General features: G+C 42.1%; 1 protein-coding gene across 1 annotated transcript in view; it reads right to left on the bottom strand.

Annotated features, from left to right (window-relative positions):
* Positions 1 to 22327, bottom strand: part of ruvbl1 (RuvB-like AAA ATPase 1) — a 65591-nt gene that overhangs the window by 33093 nt on the left and 10171 nt on the right. The window contains exons 3-7 of the mRNA XM_059649721.1: positions 20498 to 20630; positions 10450 to 10601; positions 7477 to 7566; positions 5739 to 5888; positions 1528 to 1591 (exon numbers count right to left, since the gene is read on the bottom strand). Of these exons, the coding sequence (XP_059505704.1) occupies positions 1528 to 1591; positions 5739 to 5888; positions 7477 to 7566; positions 10450 to 10601; positions 20498 to 20630 (589 nt within the window). The remainder of the gene's footprint in view (positions 1 to 1527; positions 1592 to 5738; positions 5889 to 7476; positions 7567 to 10449; positions 10602 to 20497; positions 20631 to 22327) is intronic.

The following is a 22327-nucleotide window of genomic DNA, read 5'->3' as shown; positions in this document are numbered from 1 at the left end:
GCCTTTTCTCAACAGTCCACATTTCTGCATTAGAACATTAAAAAGTGAAAATTACCATAACATGCTGAGGAAAACCACAAATCTGGGGATAGTGTGCACTGTTAAAACGCACAACAAATTACTGGTAGAATAAAGGGCATTTAGATTTAAGATAATAAAATGTGAGGCTGGATGAACACAGCAGGCCAAGTAGCATCTCAGGAGCACAAAAGCTGACGTTTCGGGCCTAGACCCTTCATCAGAGAGAGGGATGGGGTGAAGGTTCTGGAATAAATAGGGAGAGATGGGGAGGCGGACCGAAGATGGAGAGAAAAGAAGATAGGTGGAGAGAGTATAGGTGGGGAGGTAGGGAGGGGATAGATCAGTCCAGGGAAGACGGACAGGTCAAGGAGGTGGGATGAGGTTAGTAGGTAGGAGATGGGGGTGCGGCTTGGGGTGGGAGGAAGGGATGGGTGAGAGGAAGAACAGGTTAGGGAGGCAGAGACAGGTTGGACTGGTTTTGGGATGCAGTGGGGGGAGGGGACGAACTGGGCTGGTTTAGGGATGTGGTGGGGGAAGGGGAGATTTTGAAGCTCGAGAAGTCCGCTTTGCAGAACACCTCCGCTCGGTTCGCAACAATCAACTGCACCTCCCAGTCGAAAACCATTTCCACTCCCCCTCCCATTCTCTAGATGACATGTCCATCATGGGCCTCCTGCAGTGCCAAAATGATGCCACCCGAAGGTTGCAGGAACAGCAACTCATATTCCGCTTGGGAACCCTGCAGCCTTATGGTATCAATGTGGACTTCTCAAGCTTCAAAATCTCCCCTTCCCCCACCGGATCCCTAAACCAGCCCAGTTCGTCCCCTCCCCCCACTGCACCACACAGCCAGCCCAGCTCTTCCCCTCCACCCACTGCATCCCAAAACCAGTCCAACCTGTCTCTGCCTCCCTAACCTGTTCTTCCTCTCACCCATCCCTTCTTCCCACCCCAAGCCACACCTCCATCCTCTACCTACTAACTTCATCCCACCTCCTTGACCTGTCCGTCTTCCCTGAACTGACCTATCCCCTCCCTACCTCCCCACCTATCTTCTTTACTCTCCATCTTCGGTCCGCCTCCCCCTCTCTCTCCCTATTTATTCCAGAACCCTCACCCCATCCCCCTCTCTGATGAAGGGTCTAGGCCCGAAACATCAGCTTTTGTGCTCCTGAGATGCTGCTTGGCCTGCTGTGTTCATCCAGCCTCACATTTTATTATCTTGGATTCTCCAGCATCTGCAGTTCCCATTATCTCGGCATTTAGATTTAGTAGCTTTTTAAAATATTGCTTAAAGATAAAAAAGCACAAATCAAGAGACTCCTGTTTTTAAATCTTTTATCAGGATCTGCAAGATATCAATTGGTGGATTGCACGCCCATCTGAAACCTTTAAAAAACACCAAAAGGGCACTGTAATCAAATGGTCAGGAAGAAAGTGCGTTTGGATCTCCAGAACTGCATGCTTAAGCCTAGTGCAGCATTTAACATTTGCTGGGAGAAATACCTGTAATTTCGGTTTTCTTTGGTTTCATTAGCTGACCCATCATGGACAGGATGTCTTGACCTCCCTGGATAAACAGAAGTTAAAGAATGAAAGTCAATTTAGTCTAGATAGATCCCGCTGTCATGGGCAAATGTGGACTTGAATGTGGAATATTTACTGCAGAGATAAAAAGGTAAAATTCACAAACTGAAAATCTGAAAAAATAATTGGTGAAGCAAGATTACATTTCCGCCATCTACAATCCGACCCCACCTCCCAAGACATTTTTCCATCCCCACTCCTGTCTGCTTTACGGAGAGACCACTCTCTCCTTGACTCCCTTGTTCGCTCCACACTGCCCTCCAACCCCACCACACCTGGCACCTTCCCCTGCAACCGCAGGAAATGCTACACTTGCCCCCACACCTCCCCCCTCACCCCTATCCCAGGCCCCAAGATGACTTTCCACATCAAGCAGAGATTCACCTGCACATCTGCCAATGTGGTATACTGCATCCACTGTACCCGGTGTGGCTTCCTCTACATTGGGGAAACTAAGCGGAGGCTTGGGGACCGCTTTGCAGAATACCTCCGCTCGGTTCACAATAAACAACTGCACCTCCCAGTCGTAAACCATTTCCACTCCCCTTCCCATTCTTTAGATGACATGTCCATCATGGGCCTCCTGCAGTGCCACAATGATGCCACGCGAAGGTTGCAGGAACAGCAACTCATATTCCGCTTGGGAACCCTGCAGCCCAATGGTATCAATGTGGACTTCACCAGCTTCAAAATCTCTCCTTCCCCCACTGCACCACACAACCAGCCCAGCTCTTCCCCTCCACCCACTGCATCCCAAAACCAGTCCAACCTGTCTCTGCCTCCCTAACCTGTTCTTCCTCTCACCCACCCCTTCCTCCCACCCCAAGCCGCACCTCCATCTCCTACCTACTAACCTCATCCCACCTCCTTGACCTGTCCGTCTTCCCTGGACTGACCTATCCCCTCCCTACCTCCCCACCTATCTTCTTTTCTCTCCATCTTCGGTCCGCCTTCCCCTCTCTCCCTATTTATTCCAGAACCCTCACCCCATCCCACTCTCTGATGAAGGGTCTAGGCCCGAAACGTCAGCTTTTGTGCTCCTGAGATGCTGCTGGGCCTGCTGTGTTCATCCAGCCTCACATTTTATTATCTTGGATTCTCCAGCATCTGCAGTTCCCATTATCACTGTTACATTTACACATGCTGTCCAAACAATAATTTGAAAACACACTGCATAAGATTAGTATACACTTAACTGTCCAACCTCCAACATTGGAAATGCTCCTTTTTATCTACCCTATCTCCATCCATCATAGTTTTATACATTCAATCAAGTTCCCTCTCAGTTTTCTCTGCTCCCAAAAAGATCCCAGTCTATTCTATCTCTTCATAACTAAAACTCTCCAGCCTGGGCAACATCCTGGTAAATCTCTGCACTCTCTCCAGTGAAGTCATATCCCTTCAAATGGGTAGCCTCCAGAACTGCACACCATATTCTAGCTGTGGGCGACTTTTATATAGTTCCAGCCTAATGTCTCCGCTATTAAGCTCTCCTAAATAGAGCCTCTTCCTAATCAAGACTCCAGTGAGCACCTCACTATATTTTATGCTTTCTTCATTCTCTACCATTTCCTAAGCCTGAGCTGGAGTTTCTCACCAAGGTTTTTTTCATTCCATTCTTTTGCACAACACCCTTAATCCTAGGTGGCTTCACTTTCCATCTCAAATCACTGTACTCGCGCCTCAACATTCTTCCCTCAACCTCTACATAAACACGGACATCTCAAATTTGACCACTTCTCTGCATTTCTTACTTGTATCATCTAACTCCATCCTTTCGTCATGACCCAGTGGAAGGGAATCATCCAATTCACTTCTAAGACACTTCCATATTCCAAATTGCCTTATCTTTGGTCATTTAATTGCCATAATACTGTCAATGTTCTAAACTACTCCCTTGCTCTTTACAGTCTCAAAATCTGGTGGTTCCTCCTGTATTGGCCCCATAAGTAACTCAGTGTTTTGCTGGAATATGAGGTAATAACCATACTTTTAACATCTAATTTTTAAAAATTCTCTCATTCATGGGATGTGGGTGTCACTGGCTTGGCTAGCATACATTACTTATTCTTACTTGCCCTTGAGAAGTTGGTGGCATGGAGCTTTTCTGAGCCGCTGCAGTCTATTTAGTAAAGGTACACCCACAACGCTGCTAGAAACAGAAAACAGGAGCCTGCTCTGCTATTCAATATGATCACGGCTGATCATCCAAAACTGAGTATTGTTGCCATTTTCTTCTTGTACCTTTTATACTTCCATCTGCAAGGGCTTCCTCAAGAGCCTTCTTTCTTAACCTTTTGACCTCAATTGCTTTCTGTGGTAAAGAATTCTAGAGGCTCAACACACTCTGGGTGAAGAAATTTCTCTTCTTCGCTGTCCTAAATGGCCTACATCCAAATATTTAGAATGTGACCCCCAGGTCTGCATTCCTCAATCATCAGCAACATTCTTCATGTGTTCACCTTGTCTAGTCCTGGTAGAATTTTATAGGTTTCAATGAAAAGCCTCTTCATTTTTTCTAAACTCCAATGATTACAGTCTTAATTCATCAAATCTCTCCTCATATCTCACTTCTGCCTTCCAGAAATCAGTCTGGTAAACCATCGTTGCACTCTGTCCATAGCCAGAACATCCTTCCTCAGATAAAGAAACATAGAAATATAGAAGACAGGAGCTGAATGAGGCCATTTGGCTCCTCGAGCCATTCATCATGATCATGGCTGATGGTCCAACTAAATGGCCTGATCCCGCTTTCTCCTCAAAACTGAACACAAGGCTCCAGATATAGGAATGGAGTTCCAGGATTTTGAGCCAGCATAGAGTACTGGGAAAAAGTGGGAGCTATAGCTTTAGATCAGGCTTCATCTGAGCCATGCTGCAACCAGTGTTCTTGTAAATTGTTTAACAGAAGTGGTAGAGAATGTTTAAAATTAAATGGTGGGATAAGGAATCACGTAAGAGATATGGTATATCAAAGTGAAAAAAAGGAGCCAATTGATAGTAGGAATTTGGGCAATGATGAGCAGTTTGTGGCAGGAAGGGACTGAGTAAACAAACAGAAGACAGCAATAGCAGACAAGATGAAAGGGTACGCAGGGTTGAGTAGCTAATCAGAAGCAGAGAATACATATAAATGGGTCTTTTTAAAGAGGTGGCAAGCTGTAGCTACAGAGTGCGGCAAAGATCAGAGTTGGGGAATCACCTTTTCACAATCTATATCCATGATGTGGATGATGACCAATATATGGTGTCACTAGAAAATTTAGCTACCAAGCTAGGTAAGAGTGTACATTGTGAAGAGTTGGTAGAAAGTCTGTAAATGGATTCAGAAAAATTAAGCAAATGGACAAAAAAAAGGCAGATAATTTACAATCTCAGAAAATATGAACATGTCCATTTTTGCAAGAACAGAAAAAGTGTACTACTTGAATGGAGAGAGACTGCAAAACTTGGGGATACACAATGATTTGGTTGTACTGGTATACGAATTACCAAGTGTTTGCAGGTACAGCAAGTGATCAGGAAGACAAGTCGAATGTTGCCTTTTTGATGCCAGTGAAACGGGACAAGGGAAATTTTGCTGCAGCTGTAAAGTGCCTTGGTGAGATCACGTCTGGTCTACAGTGCACTGTCTTAGTCACATTATTTCAAAACGTCTAACTATATTCCTCAGAAAACAGTGGGAGTCATTCAAATTTTTCAAGGCAGATTTTTGATATATAAGGGAGTGAAGGACTACGGGACAGCAAAGTAAAGACCAGATCAGACATTATCACATTGAAATAGTGGATGAGATCGAAGGGCCAAATGGTGTTCTTCTGCTCCCACGCCCCATATTCCTCACTGGCCATTCACTGCATTAGCAGCATTTGGAGACCTTACTAGTGCAGAAAGACTGCCCCATTAGAAGATAAGAAAGAGTACAAATCCAACAAAAGTTAATTGCATGAAAACACTTTGGTGGTGTTTTGATGTAAAACGTACAGGTGCAAGTTAAAGCATTTAATTCCAGTACTATTTTAACCATAATGTATTTGCCACTGCAAGCATTTTCAGATCTCATATTCAAACATTTGTTTGCTATTCTCTTTTATGTGAAGTGATCAAGGGTCACAAGCCTTGTTCATTACCTGAGGTCTTGCGTTTGCCACATCTAGATCATGCAGAGTCACATCCTGAATGATCTCTTTCTTCTTATGGACATCACCCTTTGGCAGGGGAACATACTCTTCAGCTTCAAGGTCAAATTCCGTGGCGTATGTATCACACCTGCCCTGCCTCTGTGAAGAAAGTCCAGGATAAGCAGGACTAAAACAGGTGTGCTGTCAGATTACCTGCCAGACTTCAGGCTGAAAGAAAGACAATGGAGTGGGGAGGGCACCAATACACAATTACAGCATTGACAGGCTTTAGTCAACACATTGCAACTCTCTCGCTCACATTTAGCAAGCAAAGCCAACCTAGCTGTCCATCCTTGACCTTGCAAAACAAGTTAACTTCCCAGTAAGTCGGCTTTCTTCTTCTCCTTAGATAATACTACCTCTAAATTTGCTCTTTTTACTAAAAGACCCGATGCTACAGATAATATTAACTACAGTTCACTGAACATGTTGAAGTCTTTGTAGCTGGTGTCCCAGCAACTGACAACTTGTCCTGATAAAGAGTACAGCAGATTTTCTTCATGATTTAAAGGTCCTTGAGAATGACTTGAGTAACGCAAAGAGTAAAAATAATGTTGAAAATAAACAGTAGGCAATTAAGTTAGGTTATTAAATTTTCTCTTTGCCAATTCTCTCCCTTCCTGCGCTGGTAAAGACACTGATCCCTGCTACAATATGGGCCCCTAACTCCCATCCCTTTGAGTATTTTTCACATGCTAAGTCCAAAGAATATTTATTGTTACGCATCACAGTCAAGCCAATTTGCTCTTTAACTAATATCCATACATGTGTACTTTATCAACAGGGATCACTGTATGGCAATCAAGGACAACAATTCTGGCCAACAACTCTGTCTCTTTCCCAAAGGCACTGAAGCTAAATTTAGCACCCCAAAACACTCCCTTCCTGAGACCAGTACTGACCAGAGATTGAACCTGGTATTTTGGATTATTCATTCCATTATCACTTGCCATCAAGGAAGCCATTTTTAAGAACAACTTTAGAACTAGGAATGTTGTAGTGTATCAAAATCTTCCACTTTTCATTCGCCACTTTTCGTGTTATAATAATTCTCTGCAGCTAAAGAAAGATGACTGTAAAATAGGTTTAACCACCTGAACCGTAAGATCAATAGTTAAAATACTACATTTGGTTGTAAACAGAACAATGAGATCAGGAAGTTTACTTTTCATTTGCACTAGTTAAGAATTCAAAGACACTTTCTTTCCCACCCACTTCAAACCATTGGGTCCTTGTCCTGCTTTCCTTCAATAAAGGTCAGGTTTCTCATTATTCTTCTCTGGAGTTAACTGGCTACGTCCTTGAAATCTATAGTTTGCCTTCTTGCCTGCACTCCAGCTAAGTTAATGCTCATTCATTGAGCTATAGAATCAATATAGATAACCCAGCACACAAACTTCATCAAATGTCCAACACACTTAATTGTTCAGTTAGGTGTGTGACATTGTTACCTATTGCCCAATTTCATGCTTCTTTTTAAAAAATAAACAAAGTGCCTGAACTTTTTCCAAAGCAAAAACCAGAGATCGATTACAAACTTTGTCTCACCAAAAAACAATAGCAACAGAGGGCAGATGAATACCCTTTTAACCTTGTGGTGAAATCAAAAGGTAAATATTTAACAGATTTAGTCCCTTGTTAACAACTTGGCCTCAGTTACGGATTGGAAACCATTTAGAAATTCTACCTTCACAGCCCCGCTGTTTGCTTCAATGTAAATCACATCACCAACTTCAACACGTTCCTTCTGCAGGCTCTCATAGATACTAGGATCAAGCTGAAATACACAATAAGATACATAAGTACAGAAAAAAGAAATGCACTAAAACAGTCATCCTTAACCTTACATGAAACTTATCCTTATGGACGAGAGTATTAATTAGAGATTCTAAAACAGAAACACCCTATTGACCACTCAGGGCAGAGTGGCCCAGTGTTTCATCCACATTCTGTTCTGAGATACTTGATCTCAGGTCATGTTGCAGTTGATAGCTGTATAGAGAAAAGGTGAAATTCATTCTAGTCATCATTCTTGGGCATAATCTGAATATTATGTGCTCAGACATTGTGTAATGGTTTTAGGTTTGGCTGTGGCCAAATAATCTGGAAACAGTATCTAGACTGTCGTGCAAAGAATAGCTACTCCAGCACCTTAGTCAGGGTCAGCATTTTCTATGGAACAGTGAAGGACATGTGGGAGGTTTGGAAAGAAATACACAATCAAATACAGGTAGTTGAAGCTAAAGTACGTCTACTGATCTAGTTACTTAAAGTTCCCAAGTTAAACATCAACTGATGGTGGGTAATTTATTTTTGCAACTTCTATTTTGTTAAAACTTGGTGGTGTTCTGTACATAGGACTCTGGTCCATCATTTAAGCTACTTGAACAATGGAAGCAATGGCCAGGAATGCTCCAGTCTCAGTCAATATCAGAAACTGATGGCTTCTAATAGCTAAGAGTCATATTGTTTAAATAAAAATCGAGGTATCCATTATGTTTGAGCTCAATGTGTAGTGCATTCGAAAAGAAGTCAACTGACTTTTGGTAAAGAAGTAAGTGAAATTCCGTTTTTGAATATATATTATCATCAGGCAGCATTTCGAGCCAACTAAATTCTACAATTTGTGATAATGGGAGGAAGGGATGGGTGAGGTGGACTTCACCAGCTTCAAAATCTCCCCTTCCCCCACCGCATCCCAAAACCAGCCCAGCTCGTCCCCTCCCCCCACTGCACCACACAACCAGCCCAGCTCTTCCCCTCCACCCACTGCATCCCAAAACCAGTCCAACCTGTCTCTGACAATAAAATGTGAGGCTGGATGAACACAACAGGCGCAGCAGCATCTCAGGAGCACAAAAGCTGACTTTTCAGGCCTAGACCCTTCATCAGAGAGGGGGATGGGGTGAGGGTTCTGGAATAAATAGGGAGAGAGAGGGGGAGGTGGACTGAAGATGGAGAGAAAAGAAGATAGGTGGAGAGGAGAGTATAGGTGGGGAGGTAAGGAGGGGATAGGTCAGTCCAGGGAAGACGGACAGGTCAAAGAGGTGGGATGAGGTTAGTAGGTAGGAGATGTAAGTGTGGCTTGGGGTGGGAGGAAGGGATGGGTGAGAGGAAGAACAGGTTAGGGAGGCAGAGACAGGTTGGACTGGTTTTGGGATGCAGTGGGTGGAGGGGAAGAGCTGGGCTGGTTGTGTGGTGCAGTGGGGGGAGGGGACGAACTGGGCTGGTTTTGGGATGCGGTGGGGGAAGGGGAGATTTTGAAGCTGGTGAAGTCCACATTGATACCATTGGGCTGCAGGGTTCCCAAGCGGAATATGAGTTGCTGTTCCTGCAACCTTCGGGTGGCATCATTGTGGCACTGCAGGAGGCCCATGATGGACATATCATCTAAGGAATGGGAGGGGCAGTGGAAATGGTTTGCGACTGGGAGGTGCAGTTGTTTATTGCGAACCGAGCTGGAGGTGTTCTGCAAAGCGGTCCCCAAGCCTCCGCTTGGTTTCCCCAATGTACAGGTAGCCACACCGGGTACAGTGGATGCAGTATACCACATTGGCAGATGTGCAGGTGAACCTCTGCTTAATGTGGAATGTCATCTTGGGGCCTGGGATAGGGGTGAGGGAGGAGGTATGGGGGCAAGTGTAGCATTTCCTGTGGTTGCAGGGGAAGGTGCCGGGTGTGGTGGGGTTGGAGGGCAGTGTGGAGCGAACAAGGGAGTCACGGAGAGAGTGGTCTCTCCGGAAAGCAGACAGGGGTGGACCTGTCTCTGCCTCCCTAACCTGTTCTTCCTCTCACCCATCCCCTCCTCCCACCCCAAGCCGCACCTCCATCCTCTACCTACTAACTTCATCCCACCTCCTTGACCTGTCCGTCTTCTCTGGACTGACCTATCCCCTCCCTACCTCCCCACCTATACTCTCCTCTCCACCTATCTTCTTTTCTCTTCATCTTCGGTCCGCCTCCCCCTCTCTCCCTATTTATTCCAGAGCCCTCACCCCATCCCCCTCTCTGATGAAGGGTCTAGGCCCGAAACGTCAGCTTTTGTGCTCCTGAGATGCTGCTGGGCCTGCTGTGTTCATCCAGCCTCACATTTTATTATCTTAAATTCTACAATTTAGTCCGTTTACAATTAAAATAGTGACTAGGTAACTAAAATCTGGCTTTGTTGTTCCAGCTTTAAACATTTTCTTGGTTTTAAAGAAAGTCTTCTTCATTCATTTTCCTGTGAAATTACAAGCCAGTAGCTTTGCCCATAAACTTCTGATGTTCCAGTTCTAATTCTTCAATTTCTGTCATCAGATCTGTACTCATCAATATTACTTATACAGCTCAAAATGGTGCTCTCGACACAACCCTAGTACACAAAGACAAACATTAGTAATGATAGTCACGCTCAGTAACACCAAATCCAGGTCAGTGCGCAGATTAATTAGCTTAGCAACATCATTTGATAAAACTGTGCTCTAGTTTGTAACCTGGAGTTTCAGTGCTGTGATTTATTTTATGGATTGCATCCCAGGTTGGTGACAGTTTCAAAGTTGATATATTTACACATCAGAAAATATTATATGGCCTCTTTCTCAAATATTACCTTCTGCCAAAAATACAGACCAGCTCTCTTGTTTTAGCATGATGAATATATACATAAAATTTTCCATACCTTCAGCTGCTTGGTGCCTTTTGCTGTCTTTAGCCCAATGATAACATGGCTAACTGTCTTTCCATAACCACCCATGGGATTCTCCGTCTCACAAGGGGTCAGCTCTGTGACCTCGCCTTCATAAACCTCCTTTGTTTCTTTTATCCTTAGGCCTGAAAAGATATTTTGAAATGTTAATTGTGGTCAATAAATCACGTAAATGTTGGGGCGGAGGAAGAAAACAAAAATAACAACCACAAAATGTCTTAGCTTCACAAATATTTCTCATAACTACAGAATCTTTGCTTCCAATAGTTCTTCTGCAATTTTTGGAAAGCATTCCAACACTAATACAAGAATCATTATCAAATTAGTCATCCGGTAAAACTTTTGTGAAAGAAATGTTAAATGTTGGCGTCAAGTGTGTTTTGTGCTCCACATAAACCAGGATTTGCTGTTGAGGAATATTAATGTTTTTAATCTGTTTCCTATCAAATTGATTAGGAAATGGTTGGTACACACTGTATTGAGCTGCTTGAGACATACACAGTGCATCCAATTTTCTATGGGAAAAGCATGTCATCAGTCTTAAATGCTATCAAACAACATCATAATGAGAACCCTGCCAGCAAATGGTACACCAAAAAGGTCAGTTGTTAAAGGCACTGGGTTATTAGGGCCTAGGAATTTTTCTCAGAGATCCTATGTGGAGCTACCTCATCCTCGATTAGTAACAGCAATATTCTTTTATTATCTCATGGGACATAAACGTTATTGACATTTATTGTCCATATTGCTCGAGGTGGTGGCGGATAAGCTACCTTCTTGAACTGACACAGTTCACCTGGTAATGGAAGAGCTGCCAAAAAGAGAATTCCAGGTTTTTGATTCAGTGACAATGAAGGATCAGTGATAGAGATCCAAGTCAGGATATAGGAACTTGCAGCTGATTGCATTTCCGTACGTCTGTTGTTCTTACTCTTGGCAAAGATTACTGGCTTAGAAGATACTGTCAAAAGAGCCTTGGTGCAGTACTGCAGTGCATCTTGTACATAATGCATATCTGGCCACTGTATATTGGTGGAGGAGAGTGTAAATGATTAGAAGATGGTGGATGGGACATCCATTATGTGGACCGTTGTGTTTTAAATTCTACAAAGTATGCCCCTTGTTTAAATAAGGGGAAAAATGAAAGTCAAATAATTTCCTTTTCAGAGTACTATACAGAAAATCATCTTCTGACCGTGTTTCCTGCTGCCAGATATTCAGTCACTTTGCTGACATGGATGATGGCGAGACCTACGTATCGCATTACCAGAAATAAAGGGTCTAAGATGACAAAATTCTACTTCTTTTTGGGATGCTGCTGTTTCTCAAGCTTGGAACATTGGTGAATCAGCCAGATGCTGGCACACATCATTGCACCAGACACACGTGCCCACTGCTTCCTTGTGGGATCGAGAAGAGCGGGTAAATCCTCCGTCATACGTGGGCGTGTGTAAAGTCACAATTTAACAGAAGATCCAATGCATCACAATCCTGGTGATTTTCTAGGTCTATCTGCTGGACTATGACCAGTTACATCAGCAGTATCACCTAACAGCTGAGGAATCTCATTCCATGACTATTGAGGCTCACAAGCTTAAACAAAATGATGACCAACTCCATATCAATTACTAACTAGGATTTCATTTAGATTTTAGATAAAGGCCAGATCAAGTTTGCTTTTGATTCTATCAATGATATTGTGTCCTGTTTTAAAGTTCCAATGGCTAGTTTCATGCTTGGAATGGCAATGAAGGCTGGGATTTTTAGTTTGTAAACTTTCCCCTGTAATTGTTTGCAAGGTTGGTTGAGATGCTTTCAAAGAAACTGTGGTGTTGGAGTACATGAAAACTATGAAAAGCTTATTCCAGGTTTAATTACGAAAGATTTTTATGAACAGACAGTTTTACGGCAACCACATTTTATAACCATTTATGAAACACCGATTTTACTTCAGGCATCTTAGGATAAAATTAGGAGATTTATTCAATAGCTGGATTTAGTCCGAACCAGGTGGATGAGAGGTTGAAAGTGGCAGAAAGATGCTCCACTAAAAGATCTCAATCTTTCAGTAGGCGCGTTATTTGTTCACAAAGTTCCTCCAAACTGACATTCAGAATATGCGCTAGCCCATCAATGAGGCTGGCTGTATGAGCGATTTAACTGCACTCCTTTTATCTCTCAACCTGACAACAATGCTGACAACAGTTTCATCTGAGAGCTTGAATTACTGAAACCTCTGACAGGGCACGTCATCGCTTCAAGGAATTATTGTGCGCTCCTTTCCTTTTATTTCTTCATGAGTTTTTAATTTGACAGCTACATAAATGGCAGGCAAAGTCAACAACCTTATTTTTCTCAGAAAAAGTGGGTCAACACTGCTCTTACTTTGTTGGGGTGATCCAGAAGCAACTTCCTCAGACAGCGCTGTGGAGCAAATGCTTAGCCACATTCAGCCTCGGAGTGTACAAGTATCAGAAACCCCACGGCTAAGCTCCTGATTGCATTCAGGTTTACTAATACACACTCTTAATGTTGCTTATTGGAAACAGATATTAATCGATGTGAGAGCAAGTTTACCACTATCATCATCTACTCAAGGGAATTTAGAACAGAAGAGATCTCAGGGGTCTTGACAGGGTAGATAAGGAGAGGGAGTCTATCCATTTGAGAGAGTCTACAACTAGAGGCCAGTATGTCAGACAAACGGACCACCTGCTTAAGCCAGAGGTGAGAAGGAATCTTTTTCCTTCTGACAGCTGCAGCTGCTGTGTCATAGAACATTTTATGTTCTATGTTCTAAACTGTAGGGCAATCAAGCGTTGTCAGGGAAAGGCAGTAATGTGTAACCGAGGAGGATCAAATCGGCCACAATCTCATTAAATGGCACAGTAGACTTGAAGGGGTGAATGCGCCTATATCTTATGGTCTTACTAGCTACATACTCCAGGTTTATTAATTCAACTTAAATTCCACCAGGTGCTAGATGGAGTTTGACGCAGTGCCCCAGAGCATTACCCCGATTTTCTGGATCATTCTTCTAATAACCGTGCCAGTATGCCACTATCTCCACGGAATTGACCCAAAAATGTAAAAGAAATATTGTAACACTCTTTAAAGTGTGTAAAGATTCAGGAAATACTGGGAATTAGAAGTACCTATCCATATTACCAGAGTATAAAACTTAAACGGGCTAATGTCAAGGAATCAGAAATGGACAAATATGGTACACATATTTAATATGAGCCATAAAATTAACACCAAGGTAACAGCGGATTCCTTAGTCCCACTGCTGTCTCATGTAAATCAGATTTAGAAATAAAGTTGACAGGCATCTGTGTAATAACAATCCACTAAAGTACACAACTGAATAGGAGACCAAATGTCCAGATTAATATTAGATAAATATCCAACATGTTACTTATACCTAACAAGATCGATTAGAATTGGTCATTTAAGAGATTATAGCTGAGGACTCAAAAATTCAAGGTAATTGAGAAGTGTTAGCAGGGTCTTGCCAAAGAAAAATCATGTCTAACAAATTTACTCCTGTTCTTTGAAGCAAAGATAAGTTGGTTTTCTTCTGGCTAAAAGCAGTTCACTGAAGAGAACAAAGGCAGTGTGCTCCGAAATTGCTGGTGGTCCAAATGTTTTTCTGTATCTTGTTCACAGCCTTAAGCTGTTTCACTACCTGAGAACTAGTCACATAATATTGGCTGGCAGAAGACCTTTGCCTTTGGTAACAGGTCACTCATCCACAAACCAATCCCCTACTTATTGCCAACCAAAGCTTCATTTGTACACAATCTTTTAGATCTAGTCTATCAGAGTGGAATATTGGGTTACTTGTTTCAAACCATACAGCAATCCTCAACTTTAAAACAGTTCTTCTCTTATTTCAGGACACAATTTTTAAAAGTAGTGCAAATAAAGAGAGATGGCACCTTTACACCTGGAATGAGTGGCTTTGTTTACGAGAAAAGGCTGGATATACTGGACTTGTTTCCACTGGAGTTTAGAAGAGTGATAGGTGATTTGATTTAAGAGTATGAGATGGCCTAAACAAGTAAGAGATGTTTCCCTTTTTGGATCAGGCCACATCTAGGTGGCAGTTTAACCTTTGGTGTTGCTGTTACAGGCCAAAAGCATCAGGAAGACTTTTCTTCCTCAGAGGGTTGCGTGACTTTGGAACTCTGCTTCAGAAGTCAATGGAGGTAGGTTCATCTAAAAGATGTTTAGATTCTTGTTAGGCAGAACAGTGAAGAGTTATCAGGAGTCAATGAGAATGTAGAATTCAAAATACAAAACATATCAGCCATGATCTTACTGAATGGCAGGATGGGCTTGGTGGGCTGAATAATTTACTTGGAAGCTGTTTCGCATTTTTTAGATGTAGTTATTGAGACATCTCCCAGCTGAGCATTGAGAGAAATGTTTTTGCCCTTGTTGCCATTGTCGGACTGCGATTCCTGAATGAACACATCTTCCCCAAATCTCAGTGTGGTTCCAGAACAGACAGCTTCTCAATTGACAATCTACTCAGTCTAGAAACTGTATGACATATATCATGAACAAAGCAGACCACGATATTTGTTAATTTCACCTAAACATTCAACCATGCTATCTATGGCGATTAATTTAAGCTGCTGGAAAAATTTAGTTGGTGGTTGAAGCAGCTCACTATGGTCTCCTCTTTTCATGAGAATATAATGGGAAAGGTCAGCTATGATGAGGTAACATTGGAACCCTTCTCATTGAGGGGCTTTATACCGAAGTTATCACCCGAGCATTCGACTGGAAGGAATACAGGATTTTCAGTAATCGAAGAAGTTTGTTTGTTTGGCCATTAGCATGAAGAGGACAAATGCTACATTCCAAGATGTTTGTCATCATCTGTAGGTACTGGCAACATGAGATGGCTGGTTGTTAATAGCTTCACATATTGAGATTCTACAAGCGCCAGTAATCTGTCACCTGAAATCAACACATGCTTCAGAAATCTATAGTTGTTATGTTCAAGTTGCATAAAAGTATGAAACAGCAACCTTATGATGACAGTAGAGTTTAAAAATTTTTAAGTGAACGTTTGAAAGCATCACAGAACAAGGTCTAAATTTTTATACAGGAATAATCTCAAAGTCACAGAAATGGGATCCGAACTTGAGATTAGCATCACGAGTTTTGTTCTAAAATCATTCCACACTGAGTTTTACGTATAGACATGTTACCCAACTAGCACTATATTGAAGAGGTCTCTCTTACACAAATATTCTATTTCATTAATGCTCCTGATTGCTGCTAACCCATGACTTTTCTAATTGCAGCCTGGCCCATCCTTGACTCTCCTGCCACTGCTGACCCTCCTAATCGCAGTCTTTCTGTTTCCAGGGACTCTTGGCTGCTGCTGATGCGTTGTTTCAAATGCTTCTCAAACTTACGACTTAATGGCAGCAATCTAAAAGACCAGTTCAACTTGCAGAAGTTTAGTTATCTCACATCGCCTCAACTCCATTCTCAGAATTTAAAAGACATTTAAACTTAAATTATGACCAGTTATATATAGAGCTAGATACATAGAACATAACAGCACAGTACAGGCCCTTTGGCCCTCAATGTTGTGCCGACCTGAAGCCCATCTAACCTACACTATTCCATGTACGTCCATATGCTTATCCAATGACGACTTAAATGTACCTAAAATTGGCGAATCTACTACCGTTGCAGGAAAAGCGTTCCATTCCCTTACTACTCTCTGAGTAAAGAAACCACCTCTGACATCCTATATCTTTCACCCCTTAATTTAAAGCTATGCCCCCTCGTGCTCGCCGTCACCATCCTAGGAAAAAGGCTCTCCCTATCCACGCTACCTAACCCTCTGATTATTTTATATGTTTCAAAATCTTCTGAGACTAACAGTCTATCCACAGCCACTCCTAAATGTTCCCAGTAAAATGATCTGAAGAATTAAAACGGACACAATGTTAAACATTTTATATTTGTAACATTGAGACAATCAAGCTGAAAGTCCACCAAGCTGGTGTTCTCAGTGCACTCTACTACAGTGGGACGACCTGGACGGCATATGCTCATGAAGAGGGAGGTCAACAGTTTCCAACTTCACTGTCTTAAATCCTCAGCTTGGTGTGGCAGAATTAAAAATAATCAATTCAGAGGTCATGGAAGATGCTTATTCCATTAGCATGTACTCATTGCTAAACTGGCTCACATGCTCATTGGTAGCTGGCTGTCAGCCATCCTAAACACTTCTTTGTGATGAATAGGCCAACTTGTTATGACCTCCTGGGCCCCATACTTCTACTGCAAGCTGCTTGAAAGTGAGTTATCAAAATGGTGGCATCACCATTGACAGCTGAGAGATCGCTGACTGTGTCATCTAAAAGCTGATTGGAAGGGCACTGGAAGAACAGAGAAGAAATGAAAAGCTCAGCTGGCCAAACAGGAGGATCTACATGGAAACTGCACAATCTTTAGTCCAACATTATGCTCAATAGGAAATGTGTGGGTTAAAAGGTCATGATTTGTCTTCATTTGGAAATCTATGTTTGAAGTGTTCAGAGCCATGCATGGCTTGAGATTTGATTTGAATTTCTACATTGTGTGTGTAAATAATTTCAGTTTTGTTTTAGAAAAGTTCTGAATGTGCTGCCAGGCTGTCTGAAAATTCAGTTACATGTATTTAAATGAAGCATTTAAAAACTCTTGAGGTGGAACTTCCAGTGCTTTGGAAAAAAAGCACAGAAAAGGGAAATAAAATGGGCTGATATCTGGTAATAAAGTTGAAGAAAAACGGAGACAGAGACAGAAACAAGTTTCCTTTTAGAAAGAGAATCAGTCAGACTGTTACTGTCTTGCAAGTTTCTTTGAAAGAGAGACTGAAGCAGGTTGGGGACAAAAGACCTTTAAAATCAGCACAGCAGACTGGTAGCCCTCAAAACTGTCAGAGCAGATGAAAAGTCCCGAGTTGCTCAGAAGTTAGTAGGACCTAAGCTCCAGCTACAGCAAGCTTTAAGGTAGGGATCCCAGAATGGCAGGTCATGAGCCCAAGTAGAATTGCTAGCTTCATGGTCGCAATAACTACCATGGAGCTCAGTGTTAACAGCTTAGCAGCCTCGTTAAATCATTCAAGTATTTCTTAAAACTAGCGATGCACTAACTGCCTGAACACTAAGGCCAAATCTTTTCCTGTTTAAAAAAGGTGGTTTGTAATCAGAATTGAATAGTCCTCCCTATCCCCACTGTTCTCATAGGTACTTTTCCTCCACTCAATTGCACAGGTGTAAACCTGCATCCTCACCCTTAGGATGTCAGAGAGTGGAGGGCATCCCAAGAAACTGTGAAAATGCATGAATTTAAGAATCACACGTTTGGAAGCAAGGTGAGCGGTAACAAGGATCTCAGAAGAGACTTTAAGGATTACAGCATTGAGTAAATACAGAAGTTTTCCAGAAAGAAACCAAGTACAGCTGTAACCACTGAACACGGACCTTTAAGGAGAAAAAGGGTGGCTCTTCAATAAGTGTCGAATATCTGTAAAGATGCAGTGACGATAAAAAGGTTGCATTTTTATTTATGATATTTGAAATAAGGCAGTTTTAAATAGCTTGTATACAGTGTAAAATAGTTTTTCACCTTTTGTAATCAACTTTGATGTTCCTTTTTAAAAAACACATTGGCAGCCTGCTGTGAGTATGTTCAGTGACTGCCTACCATGACAAACAAAAGGTAAAAATTAAACTTATGGTTCTATCAAGCTAAGTTTCACACTGAGATCGGACTTGTCCAAAATAACAATCTGTATGGATCATTACAGTGAGGCTCCAGAGCCACAGCAGGCGATGCCCAACAGTTGGCCACAATGCACAAACCCTTGTCATCCAAGACACAAGGTCACTGTTATTAATATAAAGCACCCGAATACAGAAATGCAGTGCAATGATCAAATTTTCTCAAGTTTTCAAACTTAGAGGGACAGTCGAGTCAGAAAAAAAACCAAGTTCAGAGAATTACAAACTAAGTTTAACAAGATTTGTAATTAGGTAGAACAGGATCATAGATCAAAGAATCCCTATAATATGGAAAAAGGCCCTTCAGCCAGACAAGTCTATGCCGACCCTCAGAGCATCCCGCCCAGATCCATCCTCCTGTTACCCACCGAATCTACACATCCCTGAACACTATGGGGCAATTTAGCATGGCCAATCCACCGAATCTGCACATCTTTGGACTGTGGGAGGAAACTGGAGCACCCAGAGGAAGCCCATCAGATACGGAAAAACGTGCAAACTCCATAGTTGCCCAAGGGTGGAATTGAATTAGGTTCCTGGCACCATGAGGCAGCAGTGCTAACCACTGAGCCAATGTGCTGTCCTTTGAATTTGGCAGCACCCTGGAAGGCTGTACCCTGTTTCTATTTTCTGTTTCTTCTGCAAACATTGGGCCCAAAGCTTTGTAGAGGATACAGGATGTTGAGAAAGCCTCTCCTCAACTCTAGCTGCAGCTGCCCTGAGCCCACAAATTTATTGCAAAAGCCACTCCTGGGTAGAAAAACAAACCACAGCAGTACTAGATGAATGCTGTTAAATAGCCAAAGCAGAAACAGAAATCTAGGGGTCTTAGTAAAGTCGAACCTCAAGTTCAACCAGTGTAGAGCAGCAATCAAAGCTAATGAAGATACACATACAGAAGGCTACAAATACAAAGATGGGATGATCAAATGTTATAGTGCTTTAATCAGGCAAATCGTTAAACACAGCGTGCAGCATCCATCACCAAGAAATAAATAAAGCGTTCAAAAGACGACCTAAAGAAGTGACAGGACACTAATCCTTACCAAGAAAAAATACTGAAGAAAACAGGTCATTTTAGACTGGAAAGGAAGTAGAACGTAGAACACAGAACTGTACAGTGCAGGAACAGGCCCTTTGGCCCACAATGTTGTGCCCAACATGATGCCTTCTGCTTGCCCTTTGTCCATATCCCTCCATTCCTTGATAGAACATAGAACTGTACAGCACAGGAGTCTGAGAAGTGATCTAATAGTTATGTGGTATATTAGAAATTTATTCTTTACTCAAACAGTGAGCAATGCAGAATAAACTTTAATTAAAGAAGAAGTGAAGGGGGAACCCCAGGAATCATTTAAGAAATTAGTAACTGCTTCAAGTAAAGGTGTTGGAGGGAAAGGGATGCTTTTAAAGCTCAGATTGGATGATTTAAATAAATATCTCATTCACGATTGTTGTGAGCCATCCATAAACTCTCATCTCTTGTATGGCTAGTGAATTGTTACAATGTTTTCTGTGCCTTTAACATCGTGCTGTCAACTGCTTTTTCTACACACTTTTATCCAACTCATTCTGGAATTTGGGACCACTGGGTCCTTGCTCATGTATTTATTACATTCCATATGAAGTGATTAAGCCTGAATTATTCACCTTCTTCTCACTTTCAAGTTTGTTTCCGAGTTAATGGTACATAATCAGCAGCCAGTAGAGTGTAGGCAAAATAGTTGGCAAGGAATTAGAACATACATAACTGACTTACAAACTTGCACCGCATTGAGATTATTCATAACTTTCAGCAATATAAAACCCCATACAGTTAACCATGATGTATTACACTAACCAGTTTTCAGAAGCAGGCCAAACTAAAGATGCACTTGGTTACAACATCCACAAGCCATTTTTCCCCTTAAGATTACATACATGAAATGGACTTAAAGGATCAAATTTCATTCTCAAGGGATTTCCTGAGCACCTAAGCTACTCAGAAACAGTCCAAGAACAATGATTCATAGCAGTGGTACAGTGCTTAGCAGTATACTACTGTAGATTATTAAGCTGAACAATTCAGCCACTGTTCTTTGGAATGTGCCCCTAAAATTAGAGCTATTCTAAATTATATAACTTCCTACAAAAAATCTGCCAGAATTTAGTGCTATACCAACAGCTTTTTGATGGTTACAAGGTGCACACAAAGAAACGCTTTAAAATAGTCTACTCACCAATCGCTCGCCTGAAGTTTTCCATTAATACTTCAGTTTTCTTGATTTCACTCGAATAAACTTCACTTCCCACCATGGGACAAAATGGGACTTTGTTTCCCAGCTCCTGTGCAATGGCCAGAGCTAAGGCCGTCTACAGGAAGGAAAATAAAACACATTCACTGAACACTCTTGTTCAGCATTAAAGAGGAAGGAGGCTAGGGAGAGCAAATGAAACAATTTTGTATTAAAATGTTATTAAATCTCAACCAATGTTTTGAAAAACAGAGTCCAATGTCTCAGTGGGACAGTCCGAACAGTAATATTCTCAAATGCTGGACTTCCTAATGAGGAAAATTTATAAAATAATGCCACTCAGATCTTGAACCTTTTCTGCCTTTTCACAAGGTCATGGTGGATCTGATTATACCAGCTCTATTTACGAGGTGCAAGTTTCTGCAGCACAGAGGAGATCAAGCCAGTGCATGGTGGACAGAGTGGCAAACATCCCAAGGCGGCCGGCAGCGAGAACGGGGGCAGAAAGCCAAGAATGGCTGCAGAGAGAGTGGGAGCAGGCAGCCCAAAATGGCGGCAGGAGTAGTAACAGGCTGCACCGTGGTGACAGCAGGCAGCCCAAGGCAGCTGGCAGTGAGAGTGGCAGTAGGAACCCCCGGGTGGCCTGTGGTGGGAACGGAATTAGGCAGCCCAAGGTTGCAACAGTAGCAGGAACAGGCTGCAAGGCAGTGAGAGCAGGTGGCCCAGTGCAGCAGCAGGGTTGAGTTTGAGCCCGAGCCCGAGCCCAGAGCAGGGGTGTTCAAGTCCTAGTGAAGGAATGTGAGCCCAGAATGGCTAAGTGCTGATGTACTGTGGTGTTTAACTTTCAACAGTGTTTCTTTGTTTTCTGTTCTTTAATGTGGAGGACTGTAATGTTCAACTTTTTAACCTTTTACCCAAGATTCTGTACCTAAAATGATACTACAAGTGGCAACTTGTAAACTTTCCCTGTACTCATGTCAATACACGTGACAATAAACTTAATTCTAACTTCAAGTTCTGGGAAAGGGTCACCGGACCCGAAATGTTAATTTGGTTTTTTCCTTCACAAATGCTGTCAGACCTGCTGAACTTCTCCAGCAACTTTGTTTTGTTCCAGATTTACAGCATCTGCAGTTCTTTTGGTTTTTAAGTTAGAATTTATATTAGACCATAGGAAGAAGCATTTAAATTGGACAAGAAAAGCAACACAACTGAGGATTGGAACTGTTTAGATTTTAGCAAAGAAGAATAAAGTGATTAAGAGGAGAGAATGGAGGACCAAAGTAAGTTTCCAGGGACTACAAACTGATCATAAAAGTATCTATATAACTATGAGAAGAGAAAATGATTAGCAAAGTCAAATGTTGGTCCCTTACAGACAGAAACAGGAGAAATTTTCTTGAGGAACAAGAGATGGCATACTAATTAAATATATACAAAAAATTGAATGAACTGCGGGTGCTGGAAATCAGAAATAAAAGCAAATTTCCAGAAAAGCACAGCAGGTGTGGTAGCATCTGTGGAGAGAAATCAAAATTAATGTTTTGGGTCCAGTGACCCATCCTTAGAACTTTCTCAGTTCTGACGCCTGATTGCTACCTCCAAGAGCTTGCAAAACACTAAGTGAAACAAACATCATGCCCTCTTCTCATCCTCTTGTCATCATCTCATTTGAGCCTCTCCACTGCCTCTAAACAGTCACGGCTGCTTTTCTGATCTTTAATAATCAATGATACAAGTCAGCAAGCCTATCTGCAACAAAATATGATATCTGACATGTGACTGCAAATAGACTCATCATTAATAAAGACACCT

Source organism: Stegostoma tigrinum, chromosome 11, assembly GCF_030684315.1.
Source record: "Stegostoma tigrinum isolate sSteTig4 chromosome 11, sSteTig4.hap1, whole genome shotgun sequence".
Lineage (NCBI taxonomy): Eukaryota > Metazoa > Chordata > Chondrichthyes > Orectolobiformes > Stegostomatidae > Stegostoma > Stegostoma tigrinum.
Note: the sequence above shows the minus strand (reverse complement) of the source record. Positions and strands in the feature narration are given on the sequence as shown.